The sequence below is a fragment of the Pholcus phalangioides genome, unplaced genomic scaffold, assembly GCF_987345545.1.
Source record: "Pholcus phalangioides strain wild (caught in Gottingen) unplaced genomic scaffold, Ppha-v1.0 ptg000014l_1, whole genome shotgun sequence".
Classification (NCBI taxonomy): domain Eukaryota; kingdom Metazoa; phylum Arthropoda; class Arachnida; order Araneae; family Pholcidae; genus Pholcus; species Pholcus phalangioides.
Genome location: NW_028301607.1, coordinates 24,078,763 through 24,095,456, shown reverse-complemented (window position 1 = coordinate 24,095,456; position 16,694 = coordinate 24,078,763). Strand labels below are relative to the sequence as shown.

The following is a 16,694-nucleotide window of genomic DNA, read 5'->3' as shown; positions in this document are numbered from 1 at the left end:
ATGCTCATAAACATATTATGTTTGATAGATACTTTGAGAAAGAATCTCGAGGAAAAAAAATTAGAATCTGGTCAACTGCAACAAACTGAGCTAAAACTGAAGGGTAGGACTTTTTTTCGTCATACATTTGTCTTCTCTGTAGGAAGGACATTGCAAAAGCAGCTACACACTAACATGGATCACAGCGAATACTATGGACTGATTACGACATTAAGTAAGGGAATGTTTCTCAACGGGGGGTGGGAGAGAACACCTCCTAGCCTCCTACATATACTCTTGCTTCCTGATAAAGATGACTTACAGGAAAAAATTAAGTTTGGTTAAGCGTTAGCTTCAGAATGCGCAAACTTCCAATGGAAAAAATATTGATAATATTATCCGAAGTCCAGATAACTGTAAACAAATTTTTTCCCATGTTATGATATTGTATTGTTATATAAAGTATATGATATTGTTGTCCGTTCTCTGCAAACGTGACAATACAAATGGGTGGGCTGTATAAAAAGTTAGTTTTTGTATTTTAATAACTATGCAACCCCTTGAAATATGAATGACGTATCTGAAATTTATACATCATTTGGATACTTTTACTAACTGGAACTATGCTTCTAAGATCAACGGTTCTCCAGAAAATGTGGCCTGGGGACTTTCCTTACTACCCTGTACATATGCATAGAAAAGGTGTTTTTTCAAGATCGATCTTCTGTAAACATGACAGTTAGGTGTTTTAAAAAGTTGAAATAAAGTTTGTTTCAACTTCCCAGAAACACAAACAAACTTTTTCTACGTTTTTTAAAAACACTTAAATGTCATGTTTTCAGGAGCTCCAGTGATCTAGCAAAACCACATTTGCTGTAATGAACTAAAATTACGAGGGACGGTTCCAAACAAGTATATGTCGGCAGTTTCTACCATTGCCAAGAGCAAAATTTTCACTTCAATTTGCTTGTGATCATGTATATTTATACACGAGCTTATTTCTAATGAGAGTAGCAAAAAATGCTGAAAAGAAAACTTATGAATTAGACGGATGAGGAAGGAGGGAAACAAAAAACTCGCAGTTTTTCAAAATGTGATGACTTTGCACTGGGGGGGGGGGGGGCTGGGGAGCTAGATTTTATTAATAAACTCTGAGATAAAGAGTGGAAGTGTTGAAGAGGGGAATTCTTGGTTGATTTCTCGCCTGAAGTTTCTCACATCCAAGCATTTTATTAGAGAATAACAAGCAAGACTACTTAACTACTGTAAAACTAATTAGAGGTTTGCTGGAAATCGGGTTTACATAGATTCCTGATATTAACTCGCTGTAGGATAATAATACAGTGGAACCACATCACTATTAAATAGATACAGCGGGATTACTTAATTCCCCTTGCAGCATTTTACTGGCAAACCATTGATCCTAGAAGCATACTTCCAATTAGAAAAAAATTATCCGAACAAAACGTGTAGAGCTTACATACGGCATTCATGTTTTAAGGGGGTTGTATAGTTATTAAAATAAAATAAGGTTCGTCAGTAAAATGTGGCAAGGGGGAATTTCGGGAATGGTATTCTCATACTTAGAGCAAGTGGCGTACGCAGTATCTTCTCAGGAAGGGGGGGGGGTAATTTTTTCCATCTTCGAACTTATGTTAAGTTTTTTGTACTGCAGTCGAGCAGGGATTAATCGATGAGGTGTGGCCCCTATTACAAAAAATTATTTTATTTCGTAGTTGATCGAGTTGCAATAATGCTGATTAGAAACAAAAAAGAAAACGTGTGATTTAATTTTATACTCTGTATAAAAACAAAACAAAGCACAACATAATTTCAGCTGGGGAGATAGGGGTATCAACTCGACAGCTCTCCTTCCTGCATTATGAATTCCAGTGATTTTTTTATAAACGTGTATTTTAGTGATTTTTACTTGAAAAACTGCTTATTGTGAATATGCATATTAGCGTGCTTCATTTTTGTAATATTAATGCGTTTCGAATTTTAAAAGTAGCTAAAAAAATGAAGGAAGCTATTATATTTCTTTTCATTGAAGTTAGTTCTTAAAACCATGCAACATAAAGAATATTTTCGTAACCGTTAGTTGCTTCTATACCTCACGTTTTTACTGTTGCGCACCGATGATTTATGACACAGTGATATGGTCGAGGTGATACAGAAATAACCATGTGCTTTGTGCAGGTTTCTGCAAATGAATCACCGACCGATACGAAATCCTCTTTCCCTTCGAAATAGTTTCATTTTCGTCTTGCACGCTTTTCTCTTCACTTTTTTCTGTTCAGACCTCACTTCAGTGCCAAGGAGAATATAGAGAAGAGGGAAGAAAAACTCTCCTAAAAATGAAAGTATTTAAAGTTTTGCTGCGAAATGAAAAGAAAAAGATTTTGTTTCTTACAGATTATCAGTTTAACACACGCGGTTAGCAAAAAAGAGAGAGAAAAAAAAATTTCCGAATAAAAAGAAAAAGCTCTCCGAATAGTACATACACGAGAACTTCAGTTACGAAATGAATTCATACACTTCACAATGGATATCGTATAGCCAAAACATCGCAAAAATGTTCATCTAACGTTATTTATACAAATACAAATACAAATACAACGCCACAACAGGCAAATTGCCCAACGAGGTGGCTGACTTAAGACATCATGGATCCCCGAGCCATTTTTTAGAGGCCCTACCTACTACTGCTACACCACACATGCACCCCTCCCCCCGCGGAACCCCCCAACAAACCCCCAACGAATCGGTACATGCGGGAATGTGCGTGTACGTGTAGTGCAACCTGACGTAAAGTTTTTTGTTTCTGTGTAATGCTTGTTATGTGTAGTGCTGTCATCTGTCCCCAGTTTTTCTAACTATGAGTGAAGTGTTATAATTGAATGATTTACCGTTGTAGGACTGTTGCTCTCTGTGGCGAGACTTTTTAACGGGGAGATCGGCTCGCATTTGCGCCTTGAAGTTGGGAACCACAGAAAACCAACTTCAGCCTACCACCACTGTGGGGTTCGAACCCGGATCCTCGCATCACGAGTCCGGCACTATAACCACTCGACCACCACAGCGGCCTTTATCTATTTATCTATTTATTTTACATCCAATAATTAATATTGAAATTTTTTGATAAATAATGTATTCCAGTACATACAAGCACAAATCCATGAAATTCAGGTGGAAAAACTGCGCCTTGAGAAATATTCTCTACCGTGCAAGACCCCTCCGGCTCATAATCCGTAACAGTAAAAACGACCGAAAAAACTAGCAGCTGTTTTCCCAGTTAGATAAAATTCGAGCTGAGAATCGATTAATCGAATATTTTTGTAATCAAATAATAATAATTTATGCTATAAAAAATATTTTATTCATTTCACACACCTATTTTGCAGATGCAAACAAATATAGTAATAATTAAAAAATAAAGGCTGCCCGTTTAAAACAATTTAATATTGATCTTGTCTCTTTTTTTTTGAAAATCTTTTATTTTAGGTTTTTCATTGATTTTGAAACTATTTTGGATCATCTAGCTTGTTTAACTAGAAAATTCTCTCAAATGGTACTTGTGAGGAGAGGAGCAGATGCTTCAAAGAATAGGAATAACTACTGTTCATATTGGAGACAATAAATTTCGATCCTATCTTTTGAAACTCCAACCAAACTCAATATAAAACTGAAATCATCATTTTCGTTGAATAGACTTGTCGTAAAGTTTAATCAAAATATTGATTCAAATATTTTTAAATACTGTCACTTTACTAAAATGCTATGTATGGGAACATAATTTGTGTAAGGCATCTCATCGATTTTTTTTCAAACAAATCAAGTTAATTCACAAACTTTTAATAACAATTTTAATCGAATTTTAATCGGGTTGATCGTGTCGATTAACTCAACGAAATTTTTTTAACTGCGATTAACTTAATGAAAATTTTTAACTGCGATTAACTTAATGAAAATTTTTAACTGCGATTAACTTAATGAAAATTTTTAACTGCGATTAACTTAATGAAAATTTTTAACTGCGATTAACACTTGATCGATTTACCGATCCGATTAATCGATTAATCGGACTAGCCCTGGATAACATGCGTCAAAAATTTGTTTTCTCTACTAATCATTAGATCTACTAATAATCTAATGATACGTAGTTAGGCTTTTACTCATAGAAATGTTTTCTCTAATTTTAATATATTTTCCCTTTACCACTGATTCGGCATGTCTTTTGTAGTAGCTCCCTGTGCATCTGCTCGAATCGCACATCTTTAGAGCCACCTCTGGTTTCTTAAAGCACGAAAAGCTCTCTATATATATAACTTGAAATTCGACCATCATATATTTCTGAAATTCCATTGAACTTGCATGAAAAGGGAACATAAATTTACGATAACATTCATGAGCTTGCCTTGAAGTACGTATTTTATTATAGTAATCATTTTGAAAATTCCAAACATATCTGGTGCATCACTCGTTTGTAATTAGTTTCGGTTTAATTAGTTTAATTAGTTCTGTAAATCAATAACAACGTATTGCTACTTATTGAAAGACCAAGTGGCAAAATCAATATAAAATTATTTATTATTTAATTTTTTTTTTCGTTTAGTCTTGCAGTTATAAAAAAAACACTTACAAAAAATTGTCATTATAAGCAACTTGTTATTATGATATGATTACAGCAGTGGTTCCTTTCGTGTTACCCGCGGGTGCTAAGGTGCCCTCCGCACTTTTCCTTATCACCCCCGAACGGCTAACAAATTCTGAGAAACATTTTAATCATATATAGTACGTTTTTGACAATAAATTTCTACATTTACGCAGGCCGCTCTCATGAAAAGTTATACATTCAACCATGGACACATAAACACTGGAAACCACCATAGTAGCGTATACAAAAATTTTTTTTTTCATTCTTTCCCTAATGATTGGAATGAAACGCTCTTTTTTTCCCTAATTTCAATGACATTCCTTACAAGATAAATAACTAGCAATTAATTATTAAAAGGTATCTCAAGATGTTTCTGTTCATTTCAAGAACAAGGGTTGTGAATCACTTGATTTATATGCCTTTTATATTTGAGCTTGGGTAGAAGGGAAAACGGAAGAAGGGGGGGGGAGGCAAAACACGCATGTGCTGGAAATCAATTCGCAACAGACATTCACAGTATGACTGGACTGAGAAAATGACAACACAATTTGGCTAAGAATTGGAGTAATAAGCATTGAAAGAGAGCGATAGCTGCCAAAGAACCCAAGAGGTAGAACCAAAGACGAACGATGTATGATAAAAATCACCAAGCTGCTAAACTAATGGCCATGAATAATGTTTGTAGCAACTGAAAGTATATTTTTTGCTCATCACTGCTCTTGACAACACAATACTGGCAGATGAAGAGTTGGGAGCATATATATAGTTTCAGTAATAAAAAGTATGATGTCAAATTATAATCAGTTCAAAAGTAATAGAATTTCAACACTGAACTGTTATAAGGCTGAAGAAAGTTATCATTTATTCTGGTTTGGAAATGAAGAAAGAGTAACTTGTGAATTTCAAAGAGGTAAATATACTTCTGTTTAAATTTTATATGTGCCATACTTCATGAAAAATTCATTGGAAACAAAAACTATTTTTTTTCTTCTATGAAGAAATTCATCTATGTAGATCAGTCTCTGATGAAAATACGAGTACGTACGTAGAAAGCAAATCAGTCGCAAACAATCCATTCAAATAAATTCCATATATAGGTTGAAATATCTAGCCGAATATTTAGATTTAAAAAAGCATTGCACGAAATTTGAAAAAAATATTTTTGAATAATTATTTTTATTTGATAAAACCTCTCAAAATTTCCTACAAACGCTAAAAAATTTCTCCCATTGACCAATTTTAGCCAATTTTTCCCATGAGTTCTTACCGATTGATTTGAATCGATCATGACACCGATTCAAATGATTGATCTATTTACAGTCGTTGAAGGGCTGTTATTTTTATTCTCTAAAAATTCAATGTCGCTGCTGATTGGTTGAAAAACCTGAATTTCAGGATTTTTTACCAATCAGCAAGGACGTTTAATTTTTTGTGCATAAAAATTGTAGCCATAAATGGTGCACTCGAAATTCACTGCGCACATTCACTGCGCTTGCACATGATTTTCAAAAAGGTTGCTAAGTAGAAGAAGAAGAGAGAGCTCTCGTCAGAGGCGTAAACCGAAAAAATCAGTCTGAAGCCAAATTGGAATTCTCCAGAAAAAAAATTTAGTTTTCTTCGAAAATATTATGAAACACGCAAAATATATTTTGAAAATATGCTCTATGACGTAAAAATAGCGAAATATGCGAAAAAAAAGAAAAGAAATATATACATATATAATATATATATATATTATATATGTACACATACAGAAATCCGCTCCCTAGTAATGGTTGAATAATTATACAGTTGTAGGCCTGTTGCTCTCTGTGAGGGAGACTTTTTAAAGGCTGGATCGACTCGTATTTTCACCTCGAAGTTGGGAACTGAAATGTCTCTCACTAGACATTTATAAAAGTCAGACTGGAGGAGCATTCGGAATTACACAATAGCATAAATACGCTTTATTCCAACATTAGTACAATAGCTACGGAGAAACACAACCGACCGTCATGGCCGCTAGAACTCGAATGCCACAGCAATCGAACGGCGCGCGCTCATTGAAGCTCGCGCTGTGCGCTGTTGCCAAGTCATACATATAAATATAACATATATATATAACACCTTCCCTTCTAAAAGAAAGTCTGCACTACAATGCACGAGTTTAGTAACGCAACTCACTACACACCTAGTCTTTCAGGTGGTCGCCTGCGACGTTGCGATCGCCTCAGATGAGGAGGTGATGAATCAACAGCATGAGGATTCCTTGCCTTCGTTGGTTCATTTCTGATGGACTCGGTATTCTCCGTCTGATCGGGCCCCTCTGATTTATTGGGCTGCTGGGATATCTCGGAACCAGCTGACAGCGAAGGTGACACCGAAAGCCGTTGACGCAATTGGTCCCGATGCCGAACCACGTGACCCGAAGGAGTACTCACTTCAGACATGACCCTACCCCTTGAAGCGGAGACCGTTCCTGGGATCCACCTTGGGGCACTTGCGTAGTTTCTGCACCATACCTTATCCTCAGGTGCAAACTTGGGTTTGAGATCGGGATCCGTCGCCAGATGTTGACCCGGTTTCAACAGGTCCAACCTGCTTCTCATGACTCTGTTGAACATCGCCGTACCAGGGGCTTGACTAGTTGAGGAGACAGGTGTCCTTCGATAGTGAAACAGAAATCTGTCAAGCCTTTCTTGGAAGGAGCCGCTCTTAATTTTCCTCAACGCATCCTTCATGGAGCGCACCGCTCTTTCAGCCAACCCATTTGACTGCGGGTGATACGGCGCAGCTCGGACGTGGATGACTCCGTTCCTACGAAGGAAATCCGAGAACTCCTGACTAGTGAACGATGTTGCGTTATCACTGACGATTGTCCTGGGCAGTCCGAATCTCGCGAAGAGGGATCGTAATGCAGCGACCGTAGCAGCTGACGATGTCGAAGACACCGGAATTGCTTCCAACCACTTAGTGGCAGCATCCACTACTAACAAAACGATGTGGTTATCAAACGGGCCTGCATGGTCGATATGAATTCTGCTCCAAGGCTCCGTTGTGGAAGGCCATGGTGCCAAGTTTGATGGAGCAACGGAAGCTTCGACTTGACAATCGATGCACGAACGCACCAAGTCCTCAATGTCCTGATCAATATTCGGCCACCACACAGACTGTCTAGCCAAGGCTTTGAGAGCACCCATACCTTGGTGACCCCCATGAAGCTCCGACAGCACGTACTTCCTGTACTTTGGTGGCACATATATTCTATTCGCACGAATAATAATACCGTTTTCCACTGACAAGTCAGTTCGGCAGAGCCAGAAAGGACGAATTTCAGCCGTTACACGCCTGGGCCAGCCTTGTGCTATGTATCTCTTCACTTTCAACAGAACAGGATCAGCATCTAACTCCTTCTGGAAATGAAATCTGGTCACCGCGCCATCATCCATAGATTCCAGCAATAATATTACATCAGCAGGCGTTGGAGAATCAGTCACAGTTGTCGGCACAGGTAGCCTACTGAAAGCATCAGCATTAGCATTAAAAGATCCTTTCCGATACACAATGTTGTACGAGTACCCTGATAGTACAAGCGCCCATCGCTGAATGCGAGAAGCAGCCATTGGAGCCACTGGTTTAGTCTCAGAAAACAGGCTCACTAGGGGCTGATGATCGGTTACCAAAGTGAATGTTCTTCCAAGAAGATATTTCCGATACCGTGTAACCCCGAAGACCAACGACAAGGCTTCTCTTTCGATCTGGCTGTAGTTCCTTTCCGCTTTCGTCAGGGATCTAGACGCAAAAGCAATAGGACGATCGCCCACATCTGAAGAATGAGACAACACAGCTCCTACTCCGTACGGACTAGCGTCACACTCGAGACGCACTTCTTTACTTTCATCGAAGTGGACCAACAACGAAGACAAAGACAATCTTCTCTTTGCTTCTTGGAAGGACTTCCTCTCCTGCTCAGTCCATTTCCAACATGAATTCTTATTCAACAACTTATACAATGGTGCTAGCATAGAGGACATATTTGGAAGGAATTTTGCATAATAAGTCAGCAAACCTATGAAAGACCTCAGTTCATCCGCATTCTTTGGCTCAGGAGCTTTCTCAATGGCTTCCAATTTCGTTTGCACTGGATGTAGTCCTTCTGCATCGATTCTATGCCCCAAATATTCTACTGACGTCTGCATGAACGAGCACTTCGAGGGATGTAGCTTGATACCAGCTTCCTGCAAAGTACACAACACTTTGCTCAGATTCCTTAAATGATCCGAAACAGAGCTGCCTGTTATCAGCAAGTCGTCTAGGTAGCACAACGCATTTTCATGCCCTTGCAAGAGCTTGTCCATTTCTCTCTGAAAAATTGATGGAGCTGACGCTACCCCAAAAGGCAGTCTCGTGTACCTGAACAACCCTTTATGAGTGTTAATTACCAATAAGTCCCTGGAAGCTTCATCCAGTTCCAATTGACAGTACGCATCCGATAAGTCGATCTTTGAAAAAGTCACTCCTTCTGAAAGACGAGCAAACAAATCCTCGACCTTGGGTAACGGATACCTCTCGAGATCTGTAGCAACGTTGACGGTGAGCTTAAAGTCACCACACAGTCGGATCCTACCGTTCGCCTTTAGGACTGGTACTACAGGTGTCGCCCATTCCGATGACGACACTTGTTCCAGAACGCCTAAATCTAAAAGTCTACTTATTTCTTCTTCTACCTTCTTCTTATAAACGTAAGGCACGGGACGAGCTTTGAAGAATTTCGGTGAAGCACAGTCTTTTCTTTTCAGACGAACCTTCACATTTTTCAGCTTCCCGAGGCCCCCCGAAAACAGTTCTTGATGTTCATCCAAGACGGCCTGCAAGTCCCGTGACGAAGATTTCACGTCAACCTGGATCGTGTTTGTAGAGCCAGCCGAATAAATAGTGCTCAACACCCGTAGTTCGCGGATCCAGTTTCGACCCATCAAGATCACGGAACACTGATCCACCACAAGGATCGGAAGAATTTCCAATTTGGATTCGTACTTCACAGAAACATCCATCGCACCCACTATCTTCAGACTATGCCTTGTAAAAGATCTGAGCTTTATACGAGTGTTTTTCAAAGGTGGAAATCGACATCGGTGCTTCTTGAACATCGAATAAGGCATCACCGAAAAAGGTGCTCCCGTATCCACCTGCATTACCATAGGTAGCCCTTCAATCACGACTTGCACGGTACAAGGTGGTGGGAAATCAGACATCGAGTTCAACGTCAACACATCGAACGCCGGAGACGAGTTATCCAGCTGGTCGACTTGATTCACTCTGTTCGCACAACGTCCTTGGCCTTTGACTCCAACACTCCATTTGTTCTTCACTGACTTGCATACTCTGGCTAAGTGTCCCGTCTTCCCGCATGAATGGCACGTACTCTTGGCAAACTTGCAAGTTGAGGACTTGTGTCCACTTGCACCACAAGAATAGCAGGAAAACATAACCTTGGCTTGTGACGGGTGATGACCTCCGGAACTTTTCCGTTGCTGCTTCGCTTGCGTCTGCTTTACAAACAGCACTTCCGCTGGAGACGTGTTGTCACCACGCAGGTTAGAGGCGTTTTTCGAGGCCGCTTCCATCGACATCGCGATCTCTGACGCCCGATCGAAAGACAGATCTCTTTCCGCCAACAGCCTTCTCTGAATAGCGTCATCATTTATCCCACATACGAGCCGATCTCGTAGCATTTCCGCTAAAGTACGCCCATAACTGCAAAACCTGGTGAGAGTTCGAAGTTCGGCTATGAAGGTTGGCACAGACTCTCCCGGCTTCCTACAGCGACAGTTGAATTTGAACCGCTCTACGATCTCCGACGGAGCCGGTTCAAAATGATTCCTGAGAACGTCTATCAGTTCTGCTAGCGTTCGATCCGTGGGTAAGGCTGGAGACACCAGACTCCTTATCAAGCCATACGTCGGCGCACCCACCAGCGATAGGAATATCGCACGTCTGCGGACATCATCCGTAACTTCATTCGCAACAAAATATTGATACAATCGCTCGGCATACTCCGAAAACGGTTCTTTCGCGCGGTCGAATTCGCCGATTATACCGAAACCTGCCATCCGGAGCGTATGAGGAAATCGCTTGAAGAAATTAAGCCTACCTCGCTAGCGCTTGCTTCTATCTTGTTCCCGTCCTGCCGAGACGATGATTTTCAACTCCTGCAGACTGACGTTAGATCCCATCCTCGTCGCCACTGAAATGTCTCTCACTAGACATTTATAAAAGTCAGACTGGAGGAGCATTCGGAATTACACAATAGCATAAATACGCTTTATTCCAACATTAGTACAATAGCTACGGAGAAACACAACCGACCGTCATGGCCGCTAGAACTCGAATGCCACAGCAATCGAACGGCGCGCGCTCATTGAAGCTCGCGCTGTGCGCTGTTGCCAAGTCATACATATAAATATAACATATATATATAACAGGAACCACAGCCACATAAGGGTCTGATAATCTCGTCTCTATAGCACTGATCCATCAGTGATCCATCCGATGATGCACGAGACCAGTTATGGAGATACCCACACGGGCCATCAACCCACCTCCTCCATACTGAGTACTTTCATACGTGAATGCGGGATAGTTTCGAGCGCCACGTTCTCTCCAGATCAACAGTCGACTATTCTCAGGTTGGAAAGTGAAACCGGACACATCCGAGAACACAGCATTGGATCCTACATTTCTACCCGAACTGACATGTTCTTGTGTCCACCGTCTGCGTGCAGCACGGTGGCATCTGGTCAAAGCAATGCACACCATAGGTCTGCGAGCATAAAGATCAACAGAGTAGAGTCAGTTTCTCGTAATTTCAGTTGAAACGCAGGTTTTAGTAATTATCCGAATTTGTTCCTGTAGATGAGTGGCATTCATCCTGCGGTTTATCTTGACCGTCAGTCTCAAATATCGATCTTCATTTTGTGATGTTGAAGGCCTACGAACTTGCTCTGATATTCGGCTTACGGTTCCAGTTTCTATAAATCACGCTGTTGAGACATCGCATTCATTCGTTGAAGCAATCGAGAAGCATTCGATCGTTTCTTTCGACCACCATTATAAAGTTGGTTACATGTTCCATTTTCTGCCGATAACACGTGATTTGTGACTCCATTAAAAAAATCAGTATACCCCGAAGGATGTAAATGTGTGATGAATTTTCATTTCAATCTTTTTTTTTTTCAAAATTAAAAAACTATGTGGTTATGTCGCTAATTATCACCGAATTTGCAATGTCCCTAATTTTTTTTAGCGGTGAAGTAGTATTCAGTAGGACAGAACTATTGAGAACTATGTGAATACGACGAGATACAAATTAGATAAACATCAATAATGTATCACAATATCAATGAATAAAAAGGATTTCGACTTGAGAAAGATTCCCTCCCTTCCTCATCTTTAACTGACACCTATGTTTGATAAGTAAGCAGATTTATGTTGCTTTAATTCGGTTTCCCCAGAAATAAAAGGAGTACCTTAAGCAAATGCCCCATACAACTAGGATAAAAGCAAGTCCTTCCCAAAAGCCCTTTCAAATATTTCAAGAACTAGGCTTATTCTATTCCCAAAAGAGCAATAGTTCTCAAACGTTGAACACGCGTGGCTCCCTTGTCTTGGTGATTGTATAGGCCTACTGGCGGTACCCACATGGCATTAGAATGCGTATAAGTCGGCTAAACTTTGCTCCAGCAAATCACTCCTACAAATAGAAGTCACGCGCACTTTGAGAACCACTGTAGTGGAGTCATCTTTTACATGACAATTATATATATATATATATATTCATGATTTTTCTTAAAATATTCCGTGTTGCATTGAATAAGTTTCACATTTAAAAAGTATGATGCTTCATTTGGAAAACGTCAATACGGTTAGATTTATCATTCAGAATAACTTTTTGTAGAATGTTATACAACGGCAATATCCATGTATGTATGTATGCTGATGGTGATGTGAGAGTTGATTAATCATACAACGAAACAAGAAAAAGGAACACCCGTCTCTAAGTATCGACTTCACCTTCGACAGTAGCTAGTTTCAGTAGAAAATTACCTATATAACGTTACTCAGAGGAGGACGACTGCCGCCAGAGTGACAATTGAAAAGCACTCTGATGCTCAAGAGGGGATAAGACACAGAGGCCTGACGAAGCCCGCAACTAAAAATAAAACCACACTACCAGAAAGATTGTTGTTTTTCCATTTCTTCTTTTCTTCTTTCCTACATCTGCGTCACCGAAAAAGAATGCTTCTGTCTCTTTTCGTTAGCTGTGTGTGCCACAGATAAAGAAGACAGGCGTAAAAGACGCCAAAGACAGAGAAAGGAACTAAGAAACACATACACACAATGAAATCTCTGAAAGAAAAAAGTAGAGAGAGAGAGAGAGAAGGTTTCTTCACCTACCAAGTTAGCCAATCTCTGCACGGTCAATTCACTCACATGCTCGTTTCTCGTCTGTAGGATAAAGAAGATGAAACCTGAAAATTTCAAATACAGAACAACATTTGAAATACTTGCAATGTCTGGAACTTTTATTACGCTATATTCTGAAAACATGAATAAAAAACGAATGAATACTCTTTTAACTGCTTCGGGAATTACATGAATTTTTCTTATTACATTTCAAATCTATTGACTATGGACAGTCAAGTTATGCTCCTATCAGTGGGAAAGAAATTTCTGAAGGAAAAATCAGAAATCATGATTATTTTGATAAAACCCCGAACTCTAAGAGCTGATTTTTCTTTCTCTCTTTCAACCAAGCACAACTCAGGTCTATTGCCATTGGCAATTTGCTACCTAGTGTGTTGCGCCGGAAGTGTAATTGTGCATATACCTAACAGTCTGAGTGCTTATGTAACGTTGTGTTTAATTTTTCAGTGCTGCCATCTATATTTCAGAAGTGAAGTGAGTGATGTGTTATGATTGAATATTTGTACGGTTTGTAGGCCTGTTGCACTCTGTGGCGAGACATTTTAACGGAGAGATCGCCTCACATTCGCACCTCGACGTTGGAAACTACAGAAAAACTCTGAGCTGACTACAGCCTTAACTACCCAACAAACTTAATGAAATTTTTGGAACGCCTTGATGAAAGATGAAGAGGATTCCGAAGCTCCTTCAAAGACGAAACAGCCGCATAGCTTTTGGAACGAAATCACCGTGTTCGAACAGAGTTTCGAACTGAGCACTCTCGAACAGCTGAGCTGAGCATGTTCTTGTCAACTTAACGCCACGGCTCTCACATAGTTGGGGTTGACAAGGCTTCAGCACGGGCCCAAGACGATTCTTATCTTTTTTCACACTATAAATTCCTTTTAAAGGCTAACACGAAAAATTCTTGTCCGTGGGCCCGCTGGAAACCTCATCCTTGGAGTCCCGGTGCAGGAAATGGAGGCCATGTCCCCTAATTAACTCTTACAAAAGCAATGAGAACGGTTCCTTGAAACCTTCTTATTTCGGCAGTTCTGAGCCTAGATACCGCTGTAAAGCCGAACACATAGGTGACCACGAGGTACGGGAGTGCATAATGGAGATTAGCGGCAAAAACAATTGTATTGTTTTGTTCTAAACCTCACATAATTAAGAGAAAGAGGCCCTCGACGAGGTGGAGGGTTCGAACAACGGTGTTTGTTTTCACCTCGATGTGGGGAATTTTGCTATCTCTGCTGATTGGTTCGTTTCTCCTCTTTTTTCTCTCTGCCTCTTCTGTGGAGGCATCATCATCATCATAACACCCTTACATTTCAGAACCCCTCCGGTAATTTTCTATCTCCTTCTTCTCCTTTACTATGTGCGGACATCTCTTCCGCCACCCCATGTATTTTCTCCTTCCTAGTCGCAATTATTTCAACTCGCGTATCCTTCACTCTACTATCTCAATTATGTACTCCCGTACCTTGTGGTCACCTGACTATGTGTTCAGCCTAAGTTTTCCTCTTCTGATCTCCTGATAACATGCTATCCATCCCCCCCCCCATACACACCTTTCTTTCTTTCAAACTGAGCACAACTCAGGTTTACCACCATCTATGGGCGATTTACTACCTAGTGAGTTGCGCCGGAAGTGTAATTGTGCGTATACCTAACAGTCTGAGTGCTTATGTAACGTTGTGTTTGATTTTTCAGTGCTGCCATCTATATTTCAGAAGTGAAGTGAGTGATGTGTTATGATTGAATTACATTTGTACTGTTTATAGGTCTGTTGCCTGACCTGAATAGAATATTTTTTTGCGGTGCCGCGGCACGTTCGCCGCTCTGCCGCATTTAATAACAAGCGGAAAAATAGGGTGGCCAAGGTCTGTTGCTCTCTGTGGCGAGACGTTTTAAAGGGGAGATCGGCTCGCATTCGCGCCTTGAAGTTGGGACACACACAACCTGTCAGATCAACTGCCAGTGGCTCAAATCAGCTTTTGTTGATTGATAACAGGAGAAAGACAGTTTTTTTTTTCCTTTCCTTCGGGGTAGTGTAGGAATATGCCACTGAGCTACAAGGAAGTTTACTTATAGCGCAGTGGAATATGCATACTATATAAATAATAGACAAATATAGAGTGTTTCTCTTCCATTTTTTTTTTACGCTCGGTGTTTTGGGGGGGGGGGAAGAGCAAAGGAAACTAAAAAAAATGAGCGTTATAATATTCAAATTTTTGGAATTATCTTACTAAAACTATGTAATTGTGCCAACTTACACTCTGCAGCTACATCTGTGAGCTGATCGTTTCTTCCACAAGCTAAACCTGAAACAAAAGCCAATCCTATAACAAAGATATGTTTGGAAAAGAAAATTTAATGCTCAGCTTCTGTGTAAGAGAAAAATCTCGCGTTTTCAGATCAATTTCTCATTAAAAAACTTGAAATAAAAAAAAAATTAATAATGACTTTAGAATTGTAATATATTTTATCGTCAAAAAACTGCATGGAAACATCATTGAAACAAATTCGAAAAAATTTTAGTTATCAAAGCTCTCTCAGAAAATCTCTAGATCTATGCAGAAAATGAACGCGTGTATCCAAATATGTTATAATTTCTCATTGAAAATAATAACTTACATGCAGTACTCTGGCTCTACTACGCTTTTGAGCAGTGTTTCCTCAACCCGCGAAGCAGCATCACTGAATCTCAAGTGATATTCCACAGCAAATCCAGAGATCAAACCTTATTACGTAGAGATATTTGAAATTCTGTTTTCATACTCAATGATGTCATGAATGTAGCATTTTTTGGGAATTCCTGCTCTGAAGAACAACCACTGAAGTTTTAATTCAGAGTATTCGTTATGGAAATTTTGCGTTTTATATATGTGTGTAATGAGAAGTAATACAGTAGGCCTATATTGAAAGTTGGTTAAACGTGTAGGGGAAAAAAAGAAAAACTGTACGATGAATAATTCTCTAATAGTTGGGGGAAACGAAAAACGTGACAAAAATGGTGGAAAGCAATTTTCGCTTCCCATATGGATAAAAATGGCTCTAGCTTCTTTTAAGTGCTCAGCAGCAACGGAATATGCACACGTTGTTTTTCACAATTTGGCTTCATTTCAAATTTCGCTAATTGCGAGTGTCCCTTACTGAACATCCGGCACGTAACGATGAACTAAAGAATCTTCTGTTTCAGAGAGAAACCGGGAAATAAAATAAAATGCCTGTTCATATCCTCTTCCAGCTGAAAAAAAATTACTACGCAAGAAAGGGCGTTGAAATTTTCATTGAAAAAAAAATAAAAGTTCAATTATTTTAAGGTACGGCACCACAAAAGAAGAGATAAAGGGGATGGAGAATGAAAAAAAAAATCATCGAAATAAATGTTTTAAATGTGAGCGTGTTAGTGATAAAATAATAATTGTAAAAAAATTAAAATCATTCAAACAAACTAAAATTGAAGATGAAGCTCTATTATTATAGACCAGGTTTTTTTTTCAACCTGTGTGCAAGAGTGAATTGCACGTGCGCCACGAAACGTTTTTTAGAGAATTAATCAAGAAGTTCGAAGAGAGAAAGAGAGCATATTATATGCTCAAATTTT

General features: G+C 39.5%; 1 protein-coding gene across 1 annotated transcript in view; it reads right to left on the bottom strand.

Annotated features, from left to right (window-relative positions):
• The window catches only part of LOC149078306 (meiosis inhibitor protein 1-like), a 65,720-nt gene that overhangs the window by 47,303 nt on the left and 1,723 nt on the right, over positions 1-16,694 (bottom strand). Inside the window, exons 2-3 of the mRNA XM_089241432.1 lie at positions 15,361-15,426; positions 13,073-13,146 (exon numbers count right to left, since the gene is read on the bottom strand). Coding sequence (XP_089097558.1) covers positions 13,073-13,146; positions 15,361-15,426 — 140 coding nt within the window. The remainder of the gene's footprint in view (positions 1-13,072; positions 13,147-15,360; positions 15,427-16,694) is intronic.